The sequence below is a fragment of the Oryza brachyantha genome, chromosome 6, assembly GCF_000231095.2.
Source record: "Oryza brachyantha chromosome 6, ObraRS2, whole genome shotgun sequence".
In the NCBI taxonomy this organism is placed as follows: domain Eukaryota; kingdom Viridiplantae; phylum Streptophyta; class Magnoliopsida; order Poales; family Poaceae; genus Oryza; species Oryza brachyantha.
Window position 1 is genome coordinate 3,010,780 of NC_023168.2, and position 17,776 is coordinate 3,028,555.

The 17,776-nt window shown below is 38.1% G+C and overlaps 2 protein-coding genes and 1 long non-coding RNA gene across 3 annotated transcripts; 1 reads left to right on the forward strand and 2 right to left on the reverse strand.

The window, feature by feature from the left end:
* Window positions 1–2,122: 2,122 nt before the first annotated feature.
* On the forward strand, window positions 2,123–15,955 carry LOC102700530 (ABC transporter C family member 13). Its single transcript, XM_015838637.2, has 36 exons — window positions 2,123–2,308; window positions 2,432–2,472; window positions 2,588–2,672; window positions 3,493–3,657; window positions 3,750–3,878; window positions 4,096–4,196; window positions 4,819–4,888; window positions 5,383–5,634; window positions 6,107–6,176; window positions 6,586–6,646; window positions 7,579–7,666; window positions 8,229–8,347; window positions 8,431–8,528; window positions 8,900–8,966; window positions 9,151–9,268; window positions 9,355–9,471; window positions 9,558–9,638; window positions 9,728–9,970; window positions 10,472–10,573; window positions 10,646–10,713; window positions 10,835–10,966; window positions 11,082–11,229; window positions 11,308–11,594; window positions 11,731–11,878; window positions 11,965–12,140; window positions 12,209–12,320; window positions 12,416–12,469; window positions 13,337–13,459; window positions 13,608–13,706; window positions 13,828–13,920; window positions 14,005–14,115; window positions 14,190–14,351; window positions 14,511–14,698; window positions 14,827–15,016; window positions 15,165–15,332; window positions 15,627–15,955. Exons 1-36 carry the CDS (start codon window positions 2,279–2,281, stop codon window positions 15,705–15,707), a joined length of 4,377 nt encoding a protein of 1,458 aa, XP_015694123.1. The 5' UTR covers window positions 2,123–2,278; the 3' UTR covers window positions 15,708–15,955.
* LOC107304484 lies at window positions 13,481–14,064 on the reverse strand. The gene is made up of 2 exons (XR_001550558.2): window positions 13,975–14,064; window positions 13,481–13,749 (listed from the first exon to the last, which is right to left on the reverse strand). It is a non-coding gene; the product is annotated as an uncharacterized LOC107304484 (long non-coding RNA).
* An 11-nt stretch (window positions 15,956–15,966) lies between the features above and the next one.
* On the reverse strand, window positions 15,967–16,817 carry LOC107304483 (hydrophobic protein OSR8-like). The gene is made up of 2 exons (XM_015838636.2): window positions 16,513–16,817; window positions 15,967–16,425 (listed from the first exon to the last, which is right to left on the reverse strand). Exons 1-2 carry the CDS (start codon window positions 16,606–16,608, stop codon window positions 16,276–16,278), a joined length of 246 nt encoding a protein of 81 aa, XP_015694122.1. The 5' UTR covers window positions 16,609–16,817; the 3' UTR covers window positions 15,967–16,275.
* Between the last annotated feature and the right edge of the window lie 959 nt (window positions 16,818–17,776).

Below are 17,776 nucleotides of genomic sequence, written 5' to 3' on the forward strand. Positions count from 1 at the left end.
ATAATGTTTATGGATCAAATATAAGTTGCTCTCTGAATATAAGTTCATCGAATTTTTTTAAAACCAAAGAATCGTAATGGCTATAGACGTCCACTCGTAATTCAACCAATACAGTTCTAAAAAAAAAATCAACCATTACATTAGAGGTGCTTCCCATGCTTATACATCTCTAACAAGAAATTTGACCACATTATCATTTACAAGGTAAAAAAAATCATAAAATGAAATATTTACAAGATCTACCTAAAGCAGATTGACATCCTAATGTTACTTTCTTTTGACATGGGTACCGACATATCGGACCCACCGTGTATGAGTTCAGATGTCAGCGATCACGTCACTCTAACTTCGTCAGTTTCCATTTGCGCTTAGCGTAAAACATTCCATAGCCTTTGATATAGGGTGTATCCAGAGGAGGAGCTCGCCTTGTCAGCTCCGGGGGAAGGCTAGCTACCGTGGCTAAGAACACAGCCAACGGTCCGAGTTAGATATCCTGTCCCTGCAATTTTCCAAACGTGATGAACTCACAGCCAAAAAGACAAGCTGGCCTCGTCGTCTCCAAGAGACCAAGGTGATTGAATTGATCATCTCACCAAAACCAGGATTAATCTAGAGAGTAACGACTGATAATTTTCACCATCCAAAATCAGCCTAGTCCTTATGAAGCAAGCATGTAACAATGTAATGTAAATATAGAAGAGCAATTTTATCGTTCTCAAGAATGTATCGAGATGTACTATATTTTTCTAATACTAAATTTGGTATTTAGATACTACGTACGTTTGGATATATTTTAAGCGTAAACTTTGAAACTCAGAGGTAATGAGAAAGATATGCCTATTTTAAACCGATGAATTTTACGAGAATTTTAGATAACCAATCTAATTCTAAAGAAAATGTTATAAAATTTATGTATTGGTATTTTTCCACTAAGAAATCCTTGAAATACAGAAATTTAATATTACCTCCGTTTCTACATTATAAGACTTCGTAGCTTTATCTAGATTTATACGGGTGCTAATAAATCTAGACACATATACAAACTATATACATGGATAAATGGATGAATCTAACCAAACCTAGGTCGTGTTCGACTGGTGAGGATAAGGTAACTTGTCCCTGACACGGAAAACGTAGTAATATATTAGTACATGATTAATTAATTATTAATTATTAATTATTAAAAAAATATATAATAGATTAATATGATTTTTTAAAACAACTTTTCTATAGAAAATTTTTGCAAAAAATACACTGTTTAGCAGTTCGGGAAGCGTGCGCACGGAAAACGAGGGGTAAGTTCTTACGTGGGGAAACGAACGGGGCCCTAGAAAGTCTTATAATATGGAACGGAGGGAGTACTCCGTAAGATTTATTCTGAACTTAGCTTTTCCAAGAGGAAACCGTCAATTGGCATTATGGGCATCAAAACTCCGAAAGGAAAAATCTATACATACTAAAATTTTCTTACAAAACTCTCACAGACACTGATGTAGCATGGTCAGAGTAAATCTAGATTTCTTATAACCACAATATTTTTAAATATTCAAACGACTGAGAGATTCGTTTGCAAAAGTTTAAGAATTTTTCTTAAGTATGTGTAGCAAGCAGAAGGCACATGTGGGCCAGCCCAACAAAGAACAGTTCACAGAGCCGCCTTTGATGGGCCTTGTAAGCCCATAAATCTCTCGGCCCAAACGCGGTGTCAATCCAGCCCATCGCTCGCATGGAAAACAATTCGATCTGGGCCATGCGGGGGAATCTTTATTGAACTACGTGCGCGCCACGTTAGTTAACAGTCCAAAAAGCCCAAAAAGCAACTGCAAAAAAAATAAAAAAAGCAACTCCACTGCGCGCGGCGCACGCCCATCTCTCGGTGCGATCCATTCTGAGATTCCGCCTTCGGACGCTGACTCGTGGGCCCAGCGCACGCGGGCCCAGCCTGTCAGTGGGCGATCCTCCACGCGCGCGCTTTTCGCCCGGGCCGGAAAGGAAAGCGCCCCTTTCGCGTTCGATCGTTTTCCCACGTCGGCTCGGCCGTACCCGCCCTCCACGTGGACGTTGGTATGTGGGCCCCGCAGGTCAATGCCGGGCTCATCATGCGAGGGCGGCGAGGTGGAGGCGTGGAAAAGGAGGGAGAAGCGCCGCGAGTGGCAGAGCGGAGACGGCGTCGGCGAGGTGAGGGCGACGGCGACGACGCGCTCGGGTCAGTCAGGTGGAGCGAGCGAGGAGCCGCGGCGCTCGGCGGCGGCGGCGTCGGGTGGGCTCCGCCGCGCAGATGGATGTCGTCTGCCCCGGCGATCCCGCGGTGAGGTTCTAAAACCCTCCTAACCCCCGCTTCCTCGTCATCGGCGTCGAACGCTGGAGCTGCGTCCAATGAGAGAGGAGCTTTTGTTTTTCTGTTCTCATTGGAAGCGATTTTTTGGTGCAGGCGTGGGACGGGAGGCGCTTCGCCCCGTGTTTCTCCGATTTATATCCTTGTCTCCCTCGTGAAATTTGGTAGAGTTCGTGGTCGTCGTCCCTGCCGTGGCCGGTGATCGCGCTTCGTCGCGTTTTTGCTTTTGTGGTTTATTCCTTAACATTTTACGGTGTTGGGATTCGGTGGAAATGTGGTTGCTGCGGGTGCTGCCGTTGTGCTCTTCATCACCGGGAGGAACGCGCGGAGAACTGAGGTACTAGCTGTTGCTCTGTTTATTGAAAGCGAAGTTCACGAGTACAAAGGCAGGCGTGGGAAGGAAATGCATCATTGGTTTTTGAACTCACAGTGTTTATGGAAAGCTAAGTTCAAGAGTACAATTGTGTAGGGATGTTGGATAATATCAAGTGATCACTAGCATTAGTGAGGCATTGGCATTCCAACAAATTGTTCGCGTGTTTGGTGCAATTTCTTTTGTTAGGTATCTGAAGTGTGAACTAGTCAAACAAATGTTTGTTTCGTAGATAAGGTTGCAGTATATGAGCATATGTCTCACATGCTGGATGTGAATTGATATTGGTATTTCATTTAGATGGAGCTTTCATGGTTGCATTGCTGATGGTTTTGGTTTTTGGAATGACGGCATTAAGCAACAGGTTCAACATTAGATATGGTTGAGATCATAACCGGGATATTTGGAGCTGGAGCTATTCATACTCGCAACTAATGGTATGATTTGCTAGGATAGCATGACTTAAGCATAATGTAATTGTTTTCCACACATAGAAGTGGTAGACACAGGGGTACACGTCTACTAAATTAAATAGCGGTAGAGATCCTTTTATTGAATACTCCAGCAATTGGGTTTGCTTTAGTTTCAGCAAACTAGTTTGTTTTCTTGGTCTCTGTTGGAAACATCAATTAATTATTCTTTTTTCTTGAAAATAACAGTGGCACCAAGAAGGTCCAAATATTACCATGTTACTGAATCTTGATAAGTAGAATCCTGATTTAATTTATGCTGTCCACTTCTTTTACTGAGTCCTTCTGATATAATAATTTTCCTATTGCCATAGAATGTCAGGAAAGGTTTTCTCGAGAAGTTGTTTGTTTTTGGTGTGCCTGGTTTTGCAATCTGCCTTTCATTTCTCGAAATAACCGGGCTTATAAAGAACAAAATCGATGGGAAAGATGTTGCAAACTACGAATCATTCTTCAGGTGCTCCCAGTTTCTCGCATGGGTAAGAATTCCATTATTGTGAAGGTTGTGCTCTCTCTTTCCAGTCATACCAATTATTGAACAAAAACCATTATAGTTTGTGTCTTTGAATAGATGGTTGTAGGTCTTGTCTCAGCCTATGGACCTTGGTTTGTATTCTACAACCCAATCATGTGTTTCTGCTGGATTTTGAAGATTCTTCTTCAGATACCTCATTTGCAATACAAGCTTACAGGATTAAAGGTATTTTGTTATTCTATGATATGGATTCCTTTACTTTATGCAATGCTTTGCATCAATATGAATTATGACACAAATATACAATTTGTGCTGTTTTATGATATACTTTGTGCTCATCCTAGTGTTTAACTTGACTACTGCAAATTACACAAGAATTGGCATGGAACAAATGTTCAATAGAAACATCTAATACACAGTTTTATTTTGGAATTCCTTACAGGCAGTGGTATATATTAAAGAGATCATGTCATTCTCTATGGCAATTGTATTTGGACTCTTTGTAATTGTGTCTACTGTAGTGGATCGAACACACAATAAAAGGTATTTGATTTTATTCTTTATATGCCACTTATTTTTGTCAGTGACATGTAGGCTGTGGGTCCCTGGCCCACCATGTCAGTGAGTCAACAGTGGATTTCTCATAAATTCATTGACAATTAAGTAATCCTTTTAAATTATTCCTCTGCACATTTTTTAGCAACTGCAAAAGTAGTACCCCCTTCAGACATCAATTGTCAATTTGAACTTTGGGTAATCATGGTGTAACAGATTAAAAATTTCTGCTGTTTATGGAGAGGTAGCAGGTTAAACGTTAATTGGACATAGACTGGGTTTAGAAGTTATACTGGGGAGCTAGACATATATGTCGGCTATGCAACTTTTGATTCATAGGTTTTATTAGTGAACTCATGTGCCACTTTGTATCATGCATATGGAGTCGCTGCAACAAGGCAAAGTCAACTATAGACGAAGCTGTTTCTTTGGAACCATGAATCCTGTTGCATCTGTTCATGTTTTTACCTTTAATCTGTGCACATCAGACTTAGTTGTTCCAGGAATAACATCCTAGCTATCTTTTGTTTCCTTTGTTATATATCTCATTGTTAATCATCATGTTCCTCACAATTTCTCTAAAGATGCTTCTAACTCCATGGTATTTCAGGGAAGTGAACTCTATTGAAGCACCCCTTGTTCCAGATGATGAAAAAGCTGAGGCTGAAGCGAAAAACTTGGTATGTTATTTTTTTTAATGACCTATTTTTTGTTTTTTCTATGCAAGTGCAGTCTCACCCTTCTGCCCAGATCATACGTTTATGCTGTTCCTACAGCAATCTTGTCTAATTTTGTGAAGTAAACCTGAGTTTCTTGCCATGGGAAGTGCATGATTTTTAATACGTCTGTTGAATGTTATTTGTGTGATACAAATGGCAGCCATGTTTAAGTGCAAATGCTAGATCACCAATTTCTGGAAATTACGATCGCAAAGCCCACAGCATACAATTTTTTGGTAGGTTGTACATTTTTGTTTCAGCATGGAGGAAATAGTGGAATCAAATAAATGGTCCTGTGTTCCTGCTGACTTTAATTCAAAACTGTAAACATGTTGTTCTAATTTGATTGTTTTAAATTTGAACATTTGTGCTCTTCTGTTATAGTATTCATTTCCTTTCTATGGACCAAATTAAACTATTTAAATTTGGAATTTTTATACACTTTATCCTCTCAGGAAAATAGCCAAAGTATCTGGGAGTTGATGACCTTCAAGTTCGTTAATCCAATGATGGACATTGGTATCACAAGGCAACTTGATTTCACTGATCTACTTGAATTGCCTGTTGAGCTTAGAGCTTCTTCCTGTTATGAGAAACTTCTGTCTTCATGGAATGTTGAACATCAACATCATCATGCTGATTCATCTCTACTTAGAGCCATGTATTATGCTTATGGATGGACTTACTTGCGTTTGGGACTGTTAAAGGTACCTTTTGTCCTTAATACTGAGGAGGTTGGGTATAGTAAATGCATGTTATTAGATATAAACTGAAGTTGCCTATATATAAAAATGAATTGAAGTGTGGGATTCTACTTTCACAAATAGGGCTAGGAATTCATGATAAAATAGTATATGATCTCTTTTATATCACCTTTGAACAATGTTGCCTCTCTGACCAGATTAACTAAAAAAATCATGCATTAATCGGTTAGATGGACTTTTTCCCTACATGCTTTAGCAGACATAATATGTTGCTAGCAGGTCAGGAAAAGGCAGTTAGTAAACTTTGTTCGAACTTCAGACATTCCATTTTTGTGTAATGAATGTTAATAAAGGTGTTATTGTCAGTTTGTCACTTGGCATAAAACCTTGTTTGCAAACACATGATCATATGGGCAAGTCCACACAGGTGCAGACTATATTTATTCTCTAACACATATTTTCCTATTCATTGCAGATGATAAATGATAGCATGGGTTTTGTTAGCCCACTTTTACTCAACAAGTTTATAAAATTTCTTCAACAAGGTATCATGTTTGTAGAAGGCTACAGGTCTTATTGTTTGCAGGCAATAACTACTATATTTATATATATATTTTAAAAAGCCACTATATTCAACTTTGGCACTAAAAAATAGCAGTATGTATGGTTTATTGTAGTTTTCCTTTAGTTTGCTTCACATGGTCTGTGTCAGGCAAACCAAAGACCAATTTCAAGTTTTAGAACTCTGCTGATAGTTGTTGTATAAACAGTTTGTATATTTGAACTATCGAATCCATAATATGTACATAGAGATAGAGGACTTCTTGTAAAGAAACAGGATATTTGATTAAAGCTTCTTATCGAAGTAGCATCTACTTTGCTCGTTTATTTGTGCTGCTTAATTTTCAGCAACTTTAATTCACCAATCTGCATCTTTCTTTCTACATTTTTCAGGTTCTAGTAGCGCAGATGGATATATTCTTGCCATTTTCCTAGGGTTGACTTCCATTATTAAGTAAGTCTTGTCACAAGAAATAAGTTTTGCTTCTGGATAACCATGGAGCACATGGATATATTCTTGCCATTTCCCTCAAACTTAGATACTGCTGAAACATCCTTTTTTTTGAGTCCTTTAGTATTTAATGTCTAGACATAATATCTGAACTTGAAGTCTTTGATAATAATGTAATATACAGCGTTGAGTATACAGCGTTGAGTTATGATGTTTAAGTGAAACTGCAAGAATATTGCATTATGATTTATTTTGGTGCTTCAACTCTAGTTCTGGTCAGCTTTATGAATTGAAATTTTGTTTCCGGTAAATCTGAACTTAAGTTATTATTTTTGAATGAAATTAAACTTTGACTAAAAATTTTGCAAATCCCATAACTCTAGCCACAGACAGGTTAATTGATAGGTGTAAACTGGTTCCGTTGTGTTAGTATCTTCTTAAGGATTTTTTTTTTGCCTGGAAAACCCAGACCGGGTTAAACCAATTTCATTAAGAGGGAAGGCATTACAACGAGTTTACAAGATCTCAACAGAGGTTGCTGAGCCCGGTTAGACCAGGTTAAACTCTATACGAGAAGGGGTAACGGACTACTCGTGGCATCCAAAAAACCCCGCTTCCGCCCATTTCTTAAGGATGTTGTATAACTGTATCATGTCATCTGCACATGTGTTACTTGTTAGTGTTACTACCTAAATTGGTTTCCTGTTCATAATCACCTGAAAAGATAATGCATTCACAGTAGTAATAAAGGTGGCTTTTACAAGGTATGCTTGAATCCTCATTAACCCATTGGAGTTGAGCATGCTAAACATTGGCACAAAATGAATTGCTTTTGGCTTTTTAATGAACAATTTTTTTAATTAAAAGGTATGTTTTTCAGTTATGTATCGCTTCATAAATCATTTGTGTTTTACATTCTTTTTCACATCCATTAGATCATTTTTAGATAGCCAGTACTCCTTTCGTCTAGCTAAGCTAAAGTTGATGTTACGATCAAGCATCATGGGAATAATTTATCGGAAGGTACGGCCGTTCCTATTCTTTACCTGTCAATGTTATCCTGTACTTTTTTCTGAAAACAAAACGTCAAGTAATTCAAACTTGTCCTTTCTATTTCCGTTGTAATTACCCTTTTTGACAATGTACAAAAGTTTTACACCTTTTGTATTAGAAGAGGGATCAAACAGGCAGCATCTTGCATAAACAAATGGAACTATAAGGAGATAATGGTCATGAACATAAACTAGTTGGCTTTTTCTTAAGCATTGCTATTCTTGTTCTTTGGTAATACCACAATGTAGCATCTAATTGCACCCCTAGCAATATTGCATATGGAGTTATGCACTGGTTATTCCATTAAGAGTCATACGAATTATTATCTTAAGATGTTATGCCACATTAATACACTAGACAATATTTAATAGTAACTGCAGCAACATATATATTCTATGACTGCTGTGCCCTCTTGTTCCAGTTCAACGCTGAAGACTCGAATTTTGTAACACTTTTGATTCTAAACTTCAAGCTTAATTTTTGTGTTACTTATATTTGTTCTTTTTAAAATTTGGATGGACCTTAAAAACAGTGCCTATGTCTCAGTCTATCTGAGCGTTCTAGGTTTTCTGAAGGAGAGATTCAGACCTTCATGTCTGTTGATTCTGACCGCACAATAAATTTGTGTAACAGCCTTCACGATGCTTGGAGGTATCCTTTTTATTTATCTAATGTTTGTATATTAAGGAATTAGAACATCATTTGATGATTTACATGGTTTGGTGTCTGCTTAGTTTGCCATTGCAGATAGGAGTTGCTCTCTATCTATTGTATACTCAAGTCAACTATGCATTTTTATCTGGATTGGCAATAACAATCATACTAATACCAGGTAATGCTTAATTTCTTTGGTTCTGTGCATTTGGAGAGGTTTGCCAGGTCATGCATTATACCTTTATGTGCATGCCATGCGTTGGTCTCTTCATTCATATCTCTTTTGTTTGGAATATATTAAGGATACATGATCCAATGCTAAATCAAATAATGTATGTGTGCATATTAGAGCTAATCTGGTTACTTTACGACAAAATATATAGTACACTATCCCAAAAAATGTTTTGATATAGTCAATACTCCAAGATTATACTCATATTGTTTTGATATATTAGGAGTATAACCTTGAAGTATTAATTATACAAGAAAATACTCCCCCAAAAATATTAATTTTATCATTTTCTTGTAACAAATGCTGTACATGCACAGTGAACAAATGGATTTCTACAAGAATTGCTCATGCGACAGAAAAGATGATGAAACATAAAGATGAGAGGTGAGGCTATTATGTTGTACAGTTCTCTTCTTTCTGTTGGCATATCACCATGAGATATATATATACTTCAATTTAATTGGCATAAATTACTGTAAAAATTTAATAATAAGAAAGGAATCACGAAATTTGATGGATTTATGCAAAATTGACTAATTAGACACAATTGATATTTTTCCACGAACAGGATAAGTTGTGCAGGAGAACTGTTAGCACATATCAGAACAGTGAAGATGTACAGCTGGGAGAAGTTATTCACTCAACGTTTGGTGGAAAGAAGAGAATTAGAAGTGAAGCATCTTGCGGTGTGCAACTTATCATTATCAATTTTCCTTTAATAAGCTATTCCTTTAGATTTGGAACTCACAAGTGTCTCCTCTTTCCTGAGAAGACTCGAAAATATCTGGACGCATGGTGTGTGTATTTCTGGGCAACCACGCCAACATTGTTCTCCCTTTCCACTTTTTCCATATTTGCTATAATGGGCCACTCACTGGATGCTGCCACGGTAATTCAATATCTTGAATCATATATTTGGACACATACACGGAGGGCAACAGAAATTCCTTCTGATACATGTATTCCTTCTTACAGGTCTTCACTTGTGTTGCACTGTTCAACACATTAATATCACCCTTAAACTCATTTCCATGGGTTATTAATGGAATGATTGATGTAAGTCCGACAGTCACTTTCTGTTATTATTATGCTAGCAGTAACTGTAACACTGCTTACCATATCTGTATTCTCTGGTATTAATGTAGGCTGTTATCTCTAGCAGAAGGCTGAGCAAGTACTTATCCAGTCCAGAGAAGTATTCTTCCGTGATTACTGCCCCAGCTGATCTTTTAAAGCATCAAAATACTGATACAAATGTCGATGCTATGGCTGTCATCCTTTGTGATGTTTGTTGCTCTTGGTCTAGTTCGACTGTTGAGTCGAGCATGATTCTGAGAGACATATGTCTGGAGCTACAGAAAGGAATTTTCGTTGCAATCATAGGAGAGGTATGTTTTTTTTAATACACAACATTTTATTTTCCTACTAGAGTGCATTTTTTATTGAGATAATACACTGTTTTCTCATTCAATTGGTGAAATTGGGTATCTCATTTTGCTGTTAACCAGTGAAACTTTTTCTTAAGTGTCCAAGGTTCCTATTTATCTCTCGCTCTCAACTTTTACTGTCTCTTTGGTATTCTTCTAACAGAAATGCTACAAAATGATATCGATACCTAGGTATCAAACCTGATACACATGTGTATCAGACCTGGTACTGGGTATCAGGCCTATCCCATTCTGAAATGGTATGCCATTCCGTAGTTTCCCTCTTCTAATGCCATTCCATGAATTTGACTTTGTCAATGCTGCGGAACATTTAAAAGGCTGACTTTGAGGCACCTTAGTTTTGCATGAGGGATATAAATACTCTTTCTTTTATAAATACTTGTTGACAGCCATTGTAGTTTTCTTCAGTTAATTGAGGAAATATATCATGTCCACTTGCAGGTTGGTTCTGGCAAATCATCTTTGCTGAACTCTATCATTGGAGAAATTAGTGTCACCAGTGGTTCCGTTACCTCCTATGGTTCAATTGCATATGTACCACAGGTTGTTCTTGATTTGGGAATTCCTTGAGCTTTGTAGTTCAACTTTGTAAAGCATGTTGCTGATGTTTTGTAGGTACCTTGGATACTGTCTGGTTCATTACAAGATAATATTTTGCTTGGAAAAGAATTTGATCCGAGGAGGTAACTTTTCTTGTTTAAATCACTTTGTTTTGTTAAGGTTGTGCTTTTCCAAAACCTGAAATCACCTGTATCTATTAATTTGCATTTTTAATCAGCATCATGTGTTTCAATGTTCATACAGGTATGAAGAAGTTATACATGCTTGCACTCTTGATATTGATATCTCAGCAATGGTCAGGGGAGATATGTCACATATTGGAGAGAAAGGCCTTAACTTATCTGGTGGACAAAGAGCTCGTTTAGCATTAGCAAGGTCAAATATATATATTCTTTTTGGAAAAGATAGAACATACTCAGCAATGTTGTGCAGCAGTTACGTGGGAATGTCCAAAAGTATTTTTGCTGACACTACGTCGTTACCCTTGCAGGGCTTTGTATCATGACTCTGATGTATACTTGTTTGATGATGTACTTAGTTCAGTTGACTCACAAGTTGCTTCATATATCTTGGAGAAAGCCATTATGGGGCCCCAAATGAAGCAAAAAACACGGCTATTAAGTACCCACAATCTTCAGGTAATGTTTATTAAATCTCGCCCAGACATAGTTACGACCAGTGGACCACTAAAGAACTGAGCCTTCCTTGTTCTTCAGGCCATTCGTGCAGCAGATATGATAGTGGTCATGGCTAACGGGCTTGTTAAGTGGTCTGGGACGTTGGAATCTTTCTTAGCAACTCCATACTCAACAATCGCTAAGCCAGAGAGTTCAAAGGCTGTCTCATCAACATTTTCTGAGAAAAACAAAGGAGTGAGCATCACCTATGAATTTCAGAGTAATGCTTTGATCGATGATGATTCAGTAGTTGATCACGAGGAACAAAGAGATCAGAATTCTTTAGAGGCCAGGAAAGAAGGCATGGTAGAGCTTAGTGTGTACAAGTAAGTTATTTTGTGCAACACTGCAACTAGTGATTTATTGCATTGAATAAAAGAAGTTTCTATAACCTAGGTTGAATAATAGAAGTTCCGTAGTCTCGTTACTATGTGAAACCAAAATGTTTTTTCTGCTTTGCAGAAAGTATGCAGCATTCATGGGATGGTTAATTGCATTTGTGATATGTCTAAGTGCATTCTTAATGCAAGCATCTCGTAATGGCAATGATCTTTGGTTAACTTACTGGGTCGATACGAGCACAGGTACCTCACACACAGTATTTTATCTGGTAAGCTTGATCTCCATTTAAGTGCAGATCAATAGATATCACAATCCAATGTCCATTTATTCTGAGTCAGGTTTTGATCGATGCAGATTATCCTTGGTACTTTTGGCATATTCAACTCTTTCTTCACATTGGGAAGGGCATTCTCTTTTGCATATGGTGGTCTCTCTGCAGCAATTCAAATCCATGCTGATATTATCGATAATCTAATCGGTGCACCAGTTTCATTTTTTGACCAAAATCCTAGTGGCAGGATACTAAACAGGTTAGTACTCTGTTATCATCAGTAAGATCCAACGGTTTAGAAATGACCCCTGATTTACCAAATTCCAGATTATCGTCAGACCTATATGCTGTTGATGATTCTCTTCCGTTTATCCTCAATATATTCGTGGCAAACTTCTTCAGCTTGCTGGGTACTCTGGTTGTTTTGTCTTATTCGCAGGTAAATATGGAAACATGTTTGCTGTATAGGGGCTAATCATGTAATCAAAGAAACTAATTTACTTAACATTTCATTCTTGTAACGTTCCTACACAGGTTTCGTTCTTACTGATCTTAGTTCCTCTCTGGCTTATCTACAGCAAAGTTCAGGTACATGTTCTCTCCTTTCTTAACAAGGCAGTTTGCTTAAGGGATTATGTGTTGAGCCTGTCAGTCTGTAGAGTACGCCCATGTTTTTTTTAGCTTAGGATTATTATAATTCAGATTATTAGGAGTAAGTTAAAAGAAACAGACAACTTATTAAATTAGCTTATTATAATCTAAAGTCCAGCTTATTATAATCTAATAAGCTTATTTAGGTGAGATTTTTCTAGATTATTGAGTGAAAAAATACCCACCATGCCACCTCACTTCCTCTTTAGACTTGCAAATCCAATAATCTAGGCTCTAATAATCTAGGAAAAAAACAACTCACAGCTTATTCTACTACAGATTATAACAATCTAGTTTATAGTAATCTGACTCAATAATCTAGATTATAATAAATTTTAAGCTGAAAGAAACAGAGCCTACTTATATCCATGATACCATACTGTAGCATTAATTTCTTTGCCCTGGTAATTAGTACTATTTTTAATGCAAATGGTTTTATCGGTGTTACCCTTTTCTTTTTCTTTTTGATCAAAAGGTTTATCCTTGTTTTTCTGTAACCTGTTATAAGGGTGTGGTCCTTGCACATTCTCCCAATATTCTAGACGCGTTTCATTTAGTTATAATAATTGATTCGGCTCTGACGAGAAGTTGATAACAAGTTCTGCGGCATAACATTAACGAATGTGTTTCTAGATTGCAGGAAGCTAACGTGCCGTAGTGCACAAGTGTGGTATCTCAATCTTCTGAACCTAAATCCATTTACAGTGTAGTGTGTGATTCTTAATTGTACTATAGTTGATATCATTTATTTCCCTATATGTGTTTTATGTTCTATTTCTAGAGACAAACTAACAATCTGTGCAGTTCTATTATAGGTCTACGTCACGTGAAGTAAGACGACTTGACAGTGTTGCTCGTTCACCAATCTATTCATCTTTCACAGAGACACTTGATGGTTCATCAACAATAAGAGCATTTCAAAAGGAAGTATGTCAGCCGAACTTAGATTTTGTTCAAAATGAATTAAGTATGCCGGAGCATTTACATACAAGATTGGCTGTTATAACATTGCTCGCTAGTTGCTATCACTGGCACGGTTTGTTTGGGATACTAACTGTGGTAGTATAACATACAGGGTTTCTTCTTAGAGAAATTCATGCAACATGTGACACTATACCAGAAAACATCCTACTGTGAACTGATTGCTGGCCTGTGGCTCTCACTGAGACTCCAGGTATGATTCTTTGTCGATGATGATGGCATCACTAATTCACCATCTACAATGGAATCAAGATATTTTCTCCATCAGTAAAGTACATAGCATAAACACAGCAGTGACCAGCAAACTACTTTAGTTATTGGCAGGATTTATCATTCTGTTCATCGCCATGATGGCCGTTGTTGGCTTCAATAGCAAATCTGTTATTAATTTCGGTACTCCTGGATTGGTAAGTTTATATACATCCACTTATTTTATGATTATCTCGATATGTTCCAAGTACCTAAAAAATAAGCATAAATATACACTGCAGGTGGGCCTGGCGCTGTCATATGCAGCACCTGTTGTATCATTGTTGAATGGCTTCTTAACCACCTTTACAGAGACAGAAAAGGAAATGATTTCTGTTGAGAGGGTTGTTGAGGTAAAAACAGGATCCATAAAATTGAACTTCAACTTTCATTGTCTATCATTCTAATAATTTCACAATTCTGGCAGTATGTTGGCATACCTCAAGAAGAACTTCATGGATCGGAATCTCCCCACAATAGCTGGCCAACAGAAGGGAAAATTGAGTTCAAGCATGTTACTCTAAGGTACAAGGAAGATTTACCACCGGCTTTGAATGATGTGTCATTCGTTATTTCATCAGGCATGCAGGTATGATGCTACCAGTGCATTCTCGTTGAATCATTTATGGAGTCATCAATAGATCTGTCCCTGGCTTATTAGCTTGGACTTACTGGGGAATTGCATAGGAATTACACTATATTGAATATACTTTACCCTTTTCTGACTTTTCTCTGGTTTACGAATTAGGTTGGAATAATTGGAAGGACTGGCGCAGGCAAATCCAGTATACTGAATGCACTTTTCCGTTTAGTTCCAATTTGTAATGGCCACATCTTAGTAGATGGCTTTGACGTGGCCAAACTTGCTGTCCGAGATCTTCGTGGGCATTTTGCAGTAGTCCCACAGAGCCCCTTTTTGTTCAACGGGTCTTTGAGGTAACTACTAGTCTCCCTTCTGTCTTCTCATGTCAATCAATTTTCATGCCCAGAAAGATTGGGCGAAACACAGATAAACATCATATATTCAGAACTCTAATATTTCTAATGAAAAATGTTCATGATAGGGAAAATCTAGATCCTTTTAATAGAACAACAGATACCAGGATATGGGAAGCTCTTGATAAATGCCATATGAAGGCAGAGATTGAATTGATTGGCGGACTTGACATCCATGTGAAAGAAAGTGGTGCATCCTTTTCAGTAGGGCAGAGACAACTCCTATGTCTTGCCCGTGCTATCCTTAAATCATCCAAGGTATACTACATTACGATTTGAACAGTACTTTGTCAGTTTTTATGAGCAGCAAAAGCTTCAAAAGCTTGTATCAGATTTTATGTTTTACATGCAGAATGTGTCATAATTGATCAAAGAAGTTAAAGAAGTTTTTTTAATAATCATGCAGATACTTTGTCTTGATGAATGCACAGCTAATGTTGACAATCAGACAGCCTCCTTGTTGCAAAATACTATTTGTGCTGAATGCCAAGGCATGACAGTTCTGACGATAGCACATCGAATTTCAACAGTGATGAAGATGGACAATATTCTAGTTCTCGATCAAGGCACACTGGTAAGTGGTGCAATTGTGCTTATGCTTCTTTTCTACAAGACGGGAAAGCAAGGAAAATTTACTTTCTTAGGAATTACCGAATTAGCTTAACACAGAAGTCATAGCATTAGCATAGATGTTATAAATTATAATAACTCTTCACCAAGTACCAGATAATGTAAATTAGGGAGGTTAAAGAAAACATGTGGTTACATCACGGCAAATATCAGGTCATCTGCAGCATGGTTTTGCATTTGCTAAGATGCTCTTCTAGTATAACATGTTATCTAACTCATTTTTTCTCCAAAATTTTAGGTTGAAGAAGGAAACCCAGAGGTTCTTCTGAATGACAAATTCTCAAGATTCTCACGATTTGCAAAGGCATCTAACATGTGATTCTAGGTTAATACTACCCCTAGCTCTACTACATGTTAGTTGTAACGCTCATTTTGAGCACATGTACTTAATTCTCCAGTGAGCGCGTTAGATCAGCTATAACTACTTTACACCCATATAGCTGATAGGTAATGTAAACTCTGATCATCTAGCTCATAAATTTGTCATCCAAGAATTGAAGCTCTTTTCCTGTGAAATCAATTTGGGCTAGTGTTCCATCTGAAAGCTTGCAAAAAGAACTAAATGTCATTTTTAAGGGGAATTCACCGTTATGTTCTTATCTAAACTTTTAGGGCATCAGATAGCATGGCAAATCCCCAAATTTAGCAACGGAAGAACCAACACAAATTGAGGTCAATTGATGCGGAAATCACACTGAATCAGTAACACAGATGAGCTCCGGCGACAAATTTCGACCCAATTTAACTCGTCGAGGTTGCAGATGAAGTAAAATTTTACAGATGAAGGGGCAGCAGGCAGGAACAGGGACGCATCCAGGAGCTAATTAAATTACCTAGTATATATATAGTACTGCTTGTCTGAAGGATGGGGAGGTGGTGCCTCGCCGTCAGGCGACGTAGATGTAGTCGTCGGGGTCAACGCGGCGGCGGCGGTCGCGGTCGCGGTCGGGGTCGACGGAGACGATGACGTAGACGGCGTAGAGGACGCCGGGGAGGTAGCCGAGGAGGGTGAGCAGCACGCTGATCCAGAACTCCATCTGCGGCGAGCGCAAGCGAGAGATGAGAGGGAAGCAAACACGAGGAAAGGGATCATCCAAGGGAAGGGCAGAGGAGGAGAGACGGACGGTGCAGCAGCCATGGCGGAGGCAGACGCCGAGCGGAGGGAGGAGGATGGCGCACAGGATCTCCAGGCACCGGCAGCAGCACGAGCACAGCCCCATCGCCTCCACCCCCGGCCGCCGCCGCCGCCGCCGCCCTCGATCTCGCCGGAGCCGGAAGGGAAGCGGGAGCCGGGACGCGTGTTCTCTTGCTGTTGCTGGGCTCTCTCCTCTCCGCCACGCGGACCGCGACTGCAAATCTGCAATTCGGCGAAGGTGGGAGGGAGGTGATCACGCTTCACGGCTCAAGCGACGCAGCCGTGCATTTCGCGCAAAATTCAACTTAAAAAAATATGTAATTATTTTTGGGTTGCTATCTCCTATCTATGCTGAGATAAGTGGTATTACGCAAATAGTGATAGAGATAATGGTATACTATCTCTCTTAATTTTATTTTTCGTTTTTTCGTGTCTAATTTTTACCATTCGTCTTATTTAAAAAAATTATAAAAAATTTTAAAAAATTAATCACGTATAAAGCACTATTCATGTTTTATCATTTAGTTCGAATAAAAATATTAATCGTAAAAAAATTTAAATAAGACGAAAAGTCAAAACATTATATTAAAAAATTAAAAAATGATTTTATTTTAGAACGGAGGTAGTAAGTTTTAAATCATAGTAATAAATATATTTTAGAACGTCGTTACTTAAAACAAAATAATTTTACCAGAGCCACGATGTCTGCTTTATGCGTGGTTTCAATCACACGCGTGGAAATAAAATATAAATTGGTGTTAAACGTCTTGATGCCACGCCACGACGTCTGCTTAGCGTCGAAGGTTTCTTGCTTCCTCCAGCTTTGATCAGAAAAAGAAAAAAAAGCTGCAACCTGCCAACCTGCGAGAATTGAATAACAGCTGAGCGGGTGTTTGGATTGAGAAATTTTTTGGGAGAAGTGTCACGTCAAATGTTTGATCAGACGTTGAAAGTAGTTTTGGATACGAATAAAAAAACAAATTTCATGGCTAATCTAGAAACCGCGAGACCAATCTTTTGAGTCCAATTAATCCGTCGTTAGCATATGTTGGTTACTGTAGCACTCATGGCTAATCATGGACTAATTAGGCTCAAAATATTCGTTTCAAGATTTCTTCCATAACTGTGTAATTAGTTCTTTTGGTTCATCTATGTTTAATGTTTTATTTAGGTGTCCAAAAATTCGATGTGATGTTTTTGGAAAAAAAATTTAGTAACTAAACAAGGCGACTTTGGGAACTGAGGCCTTGTTT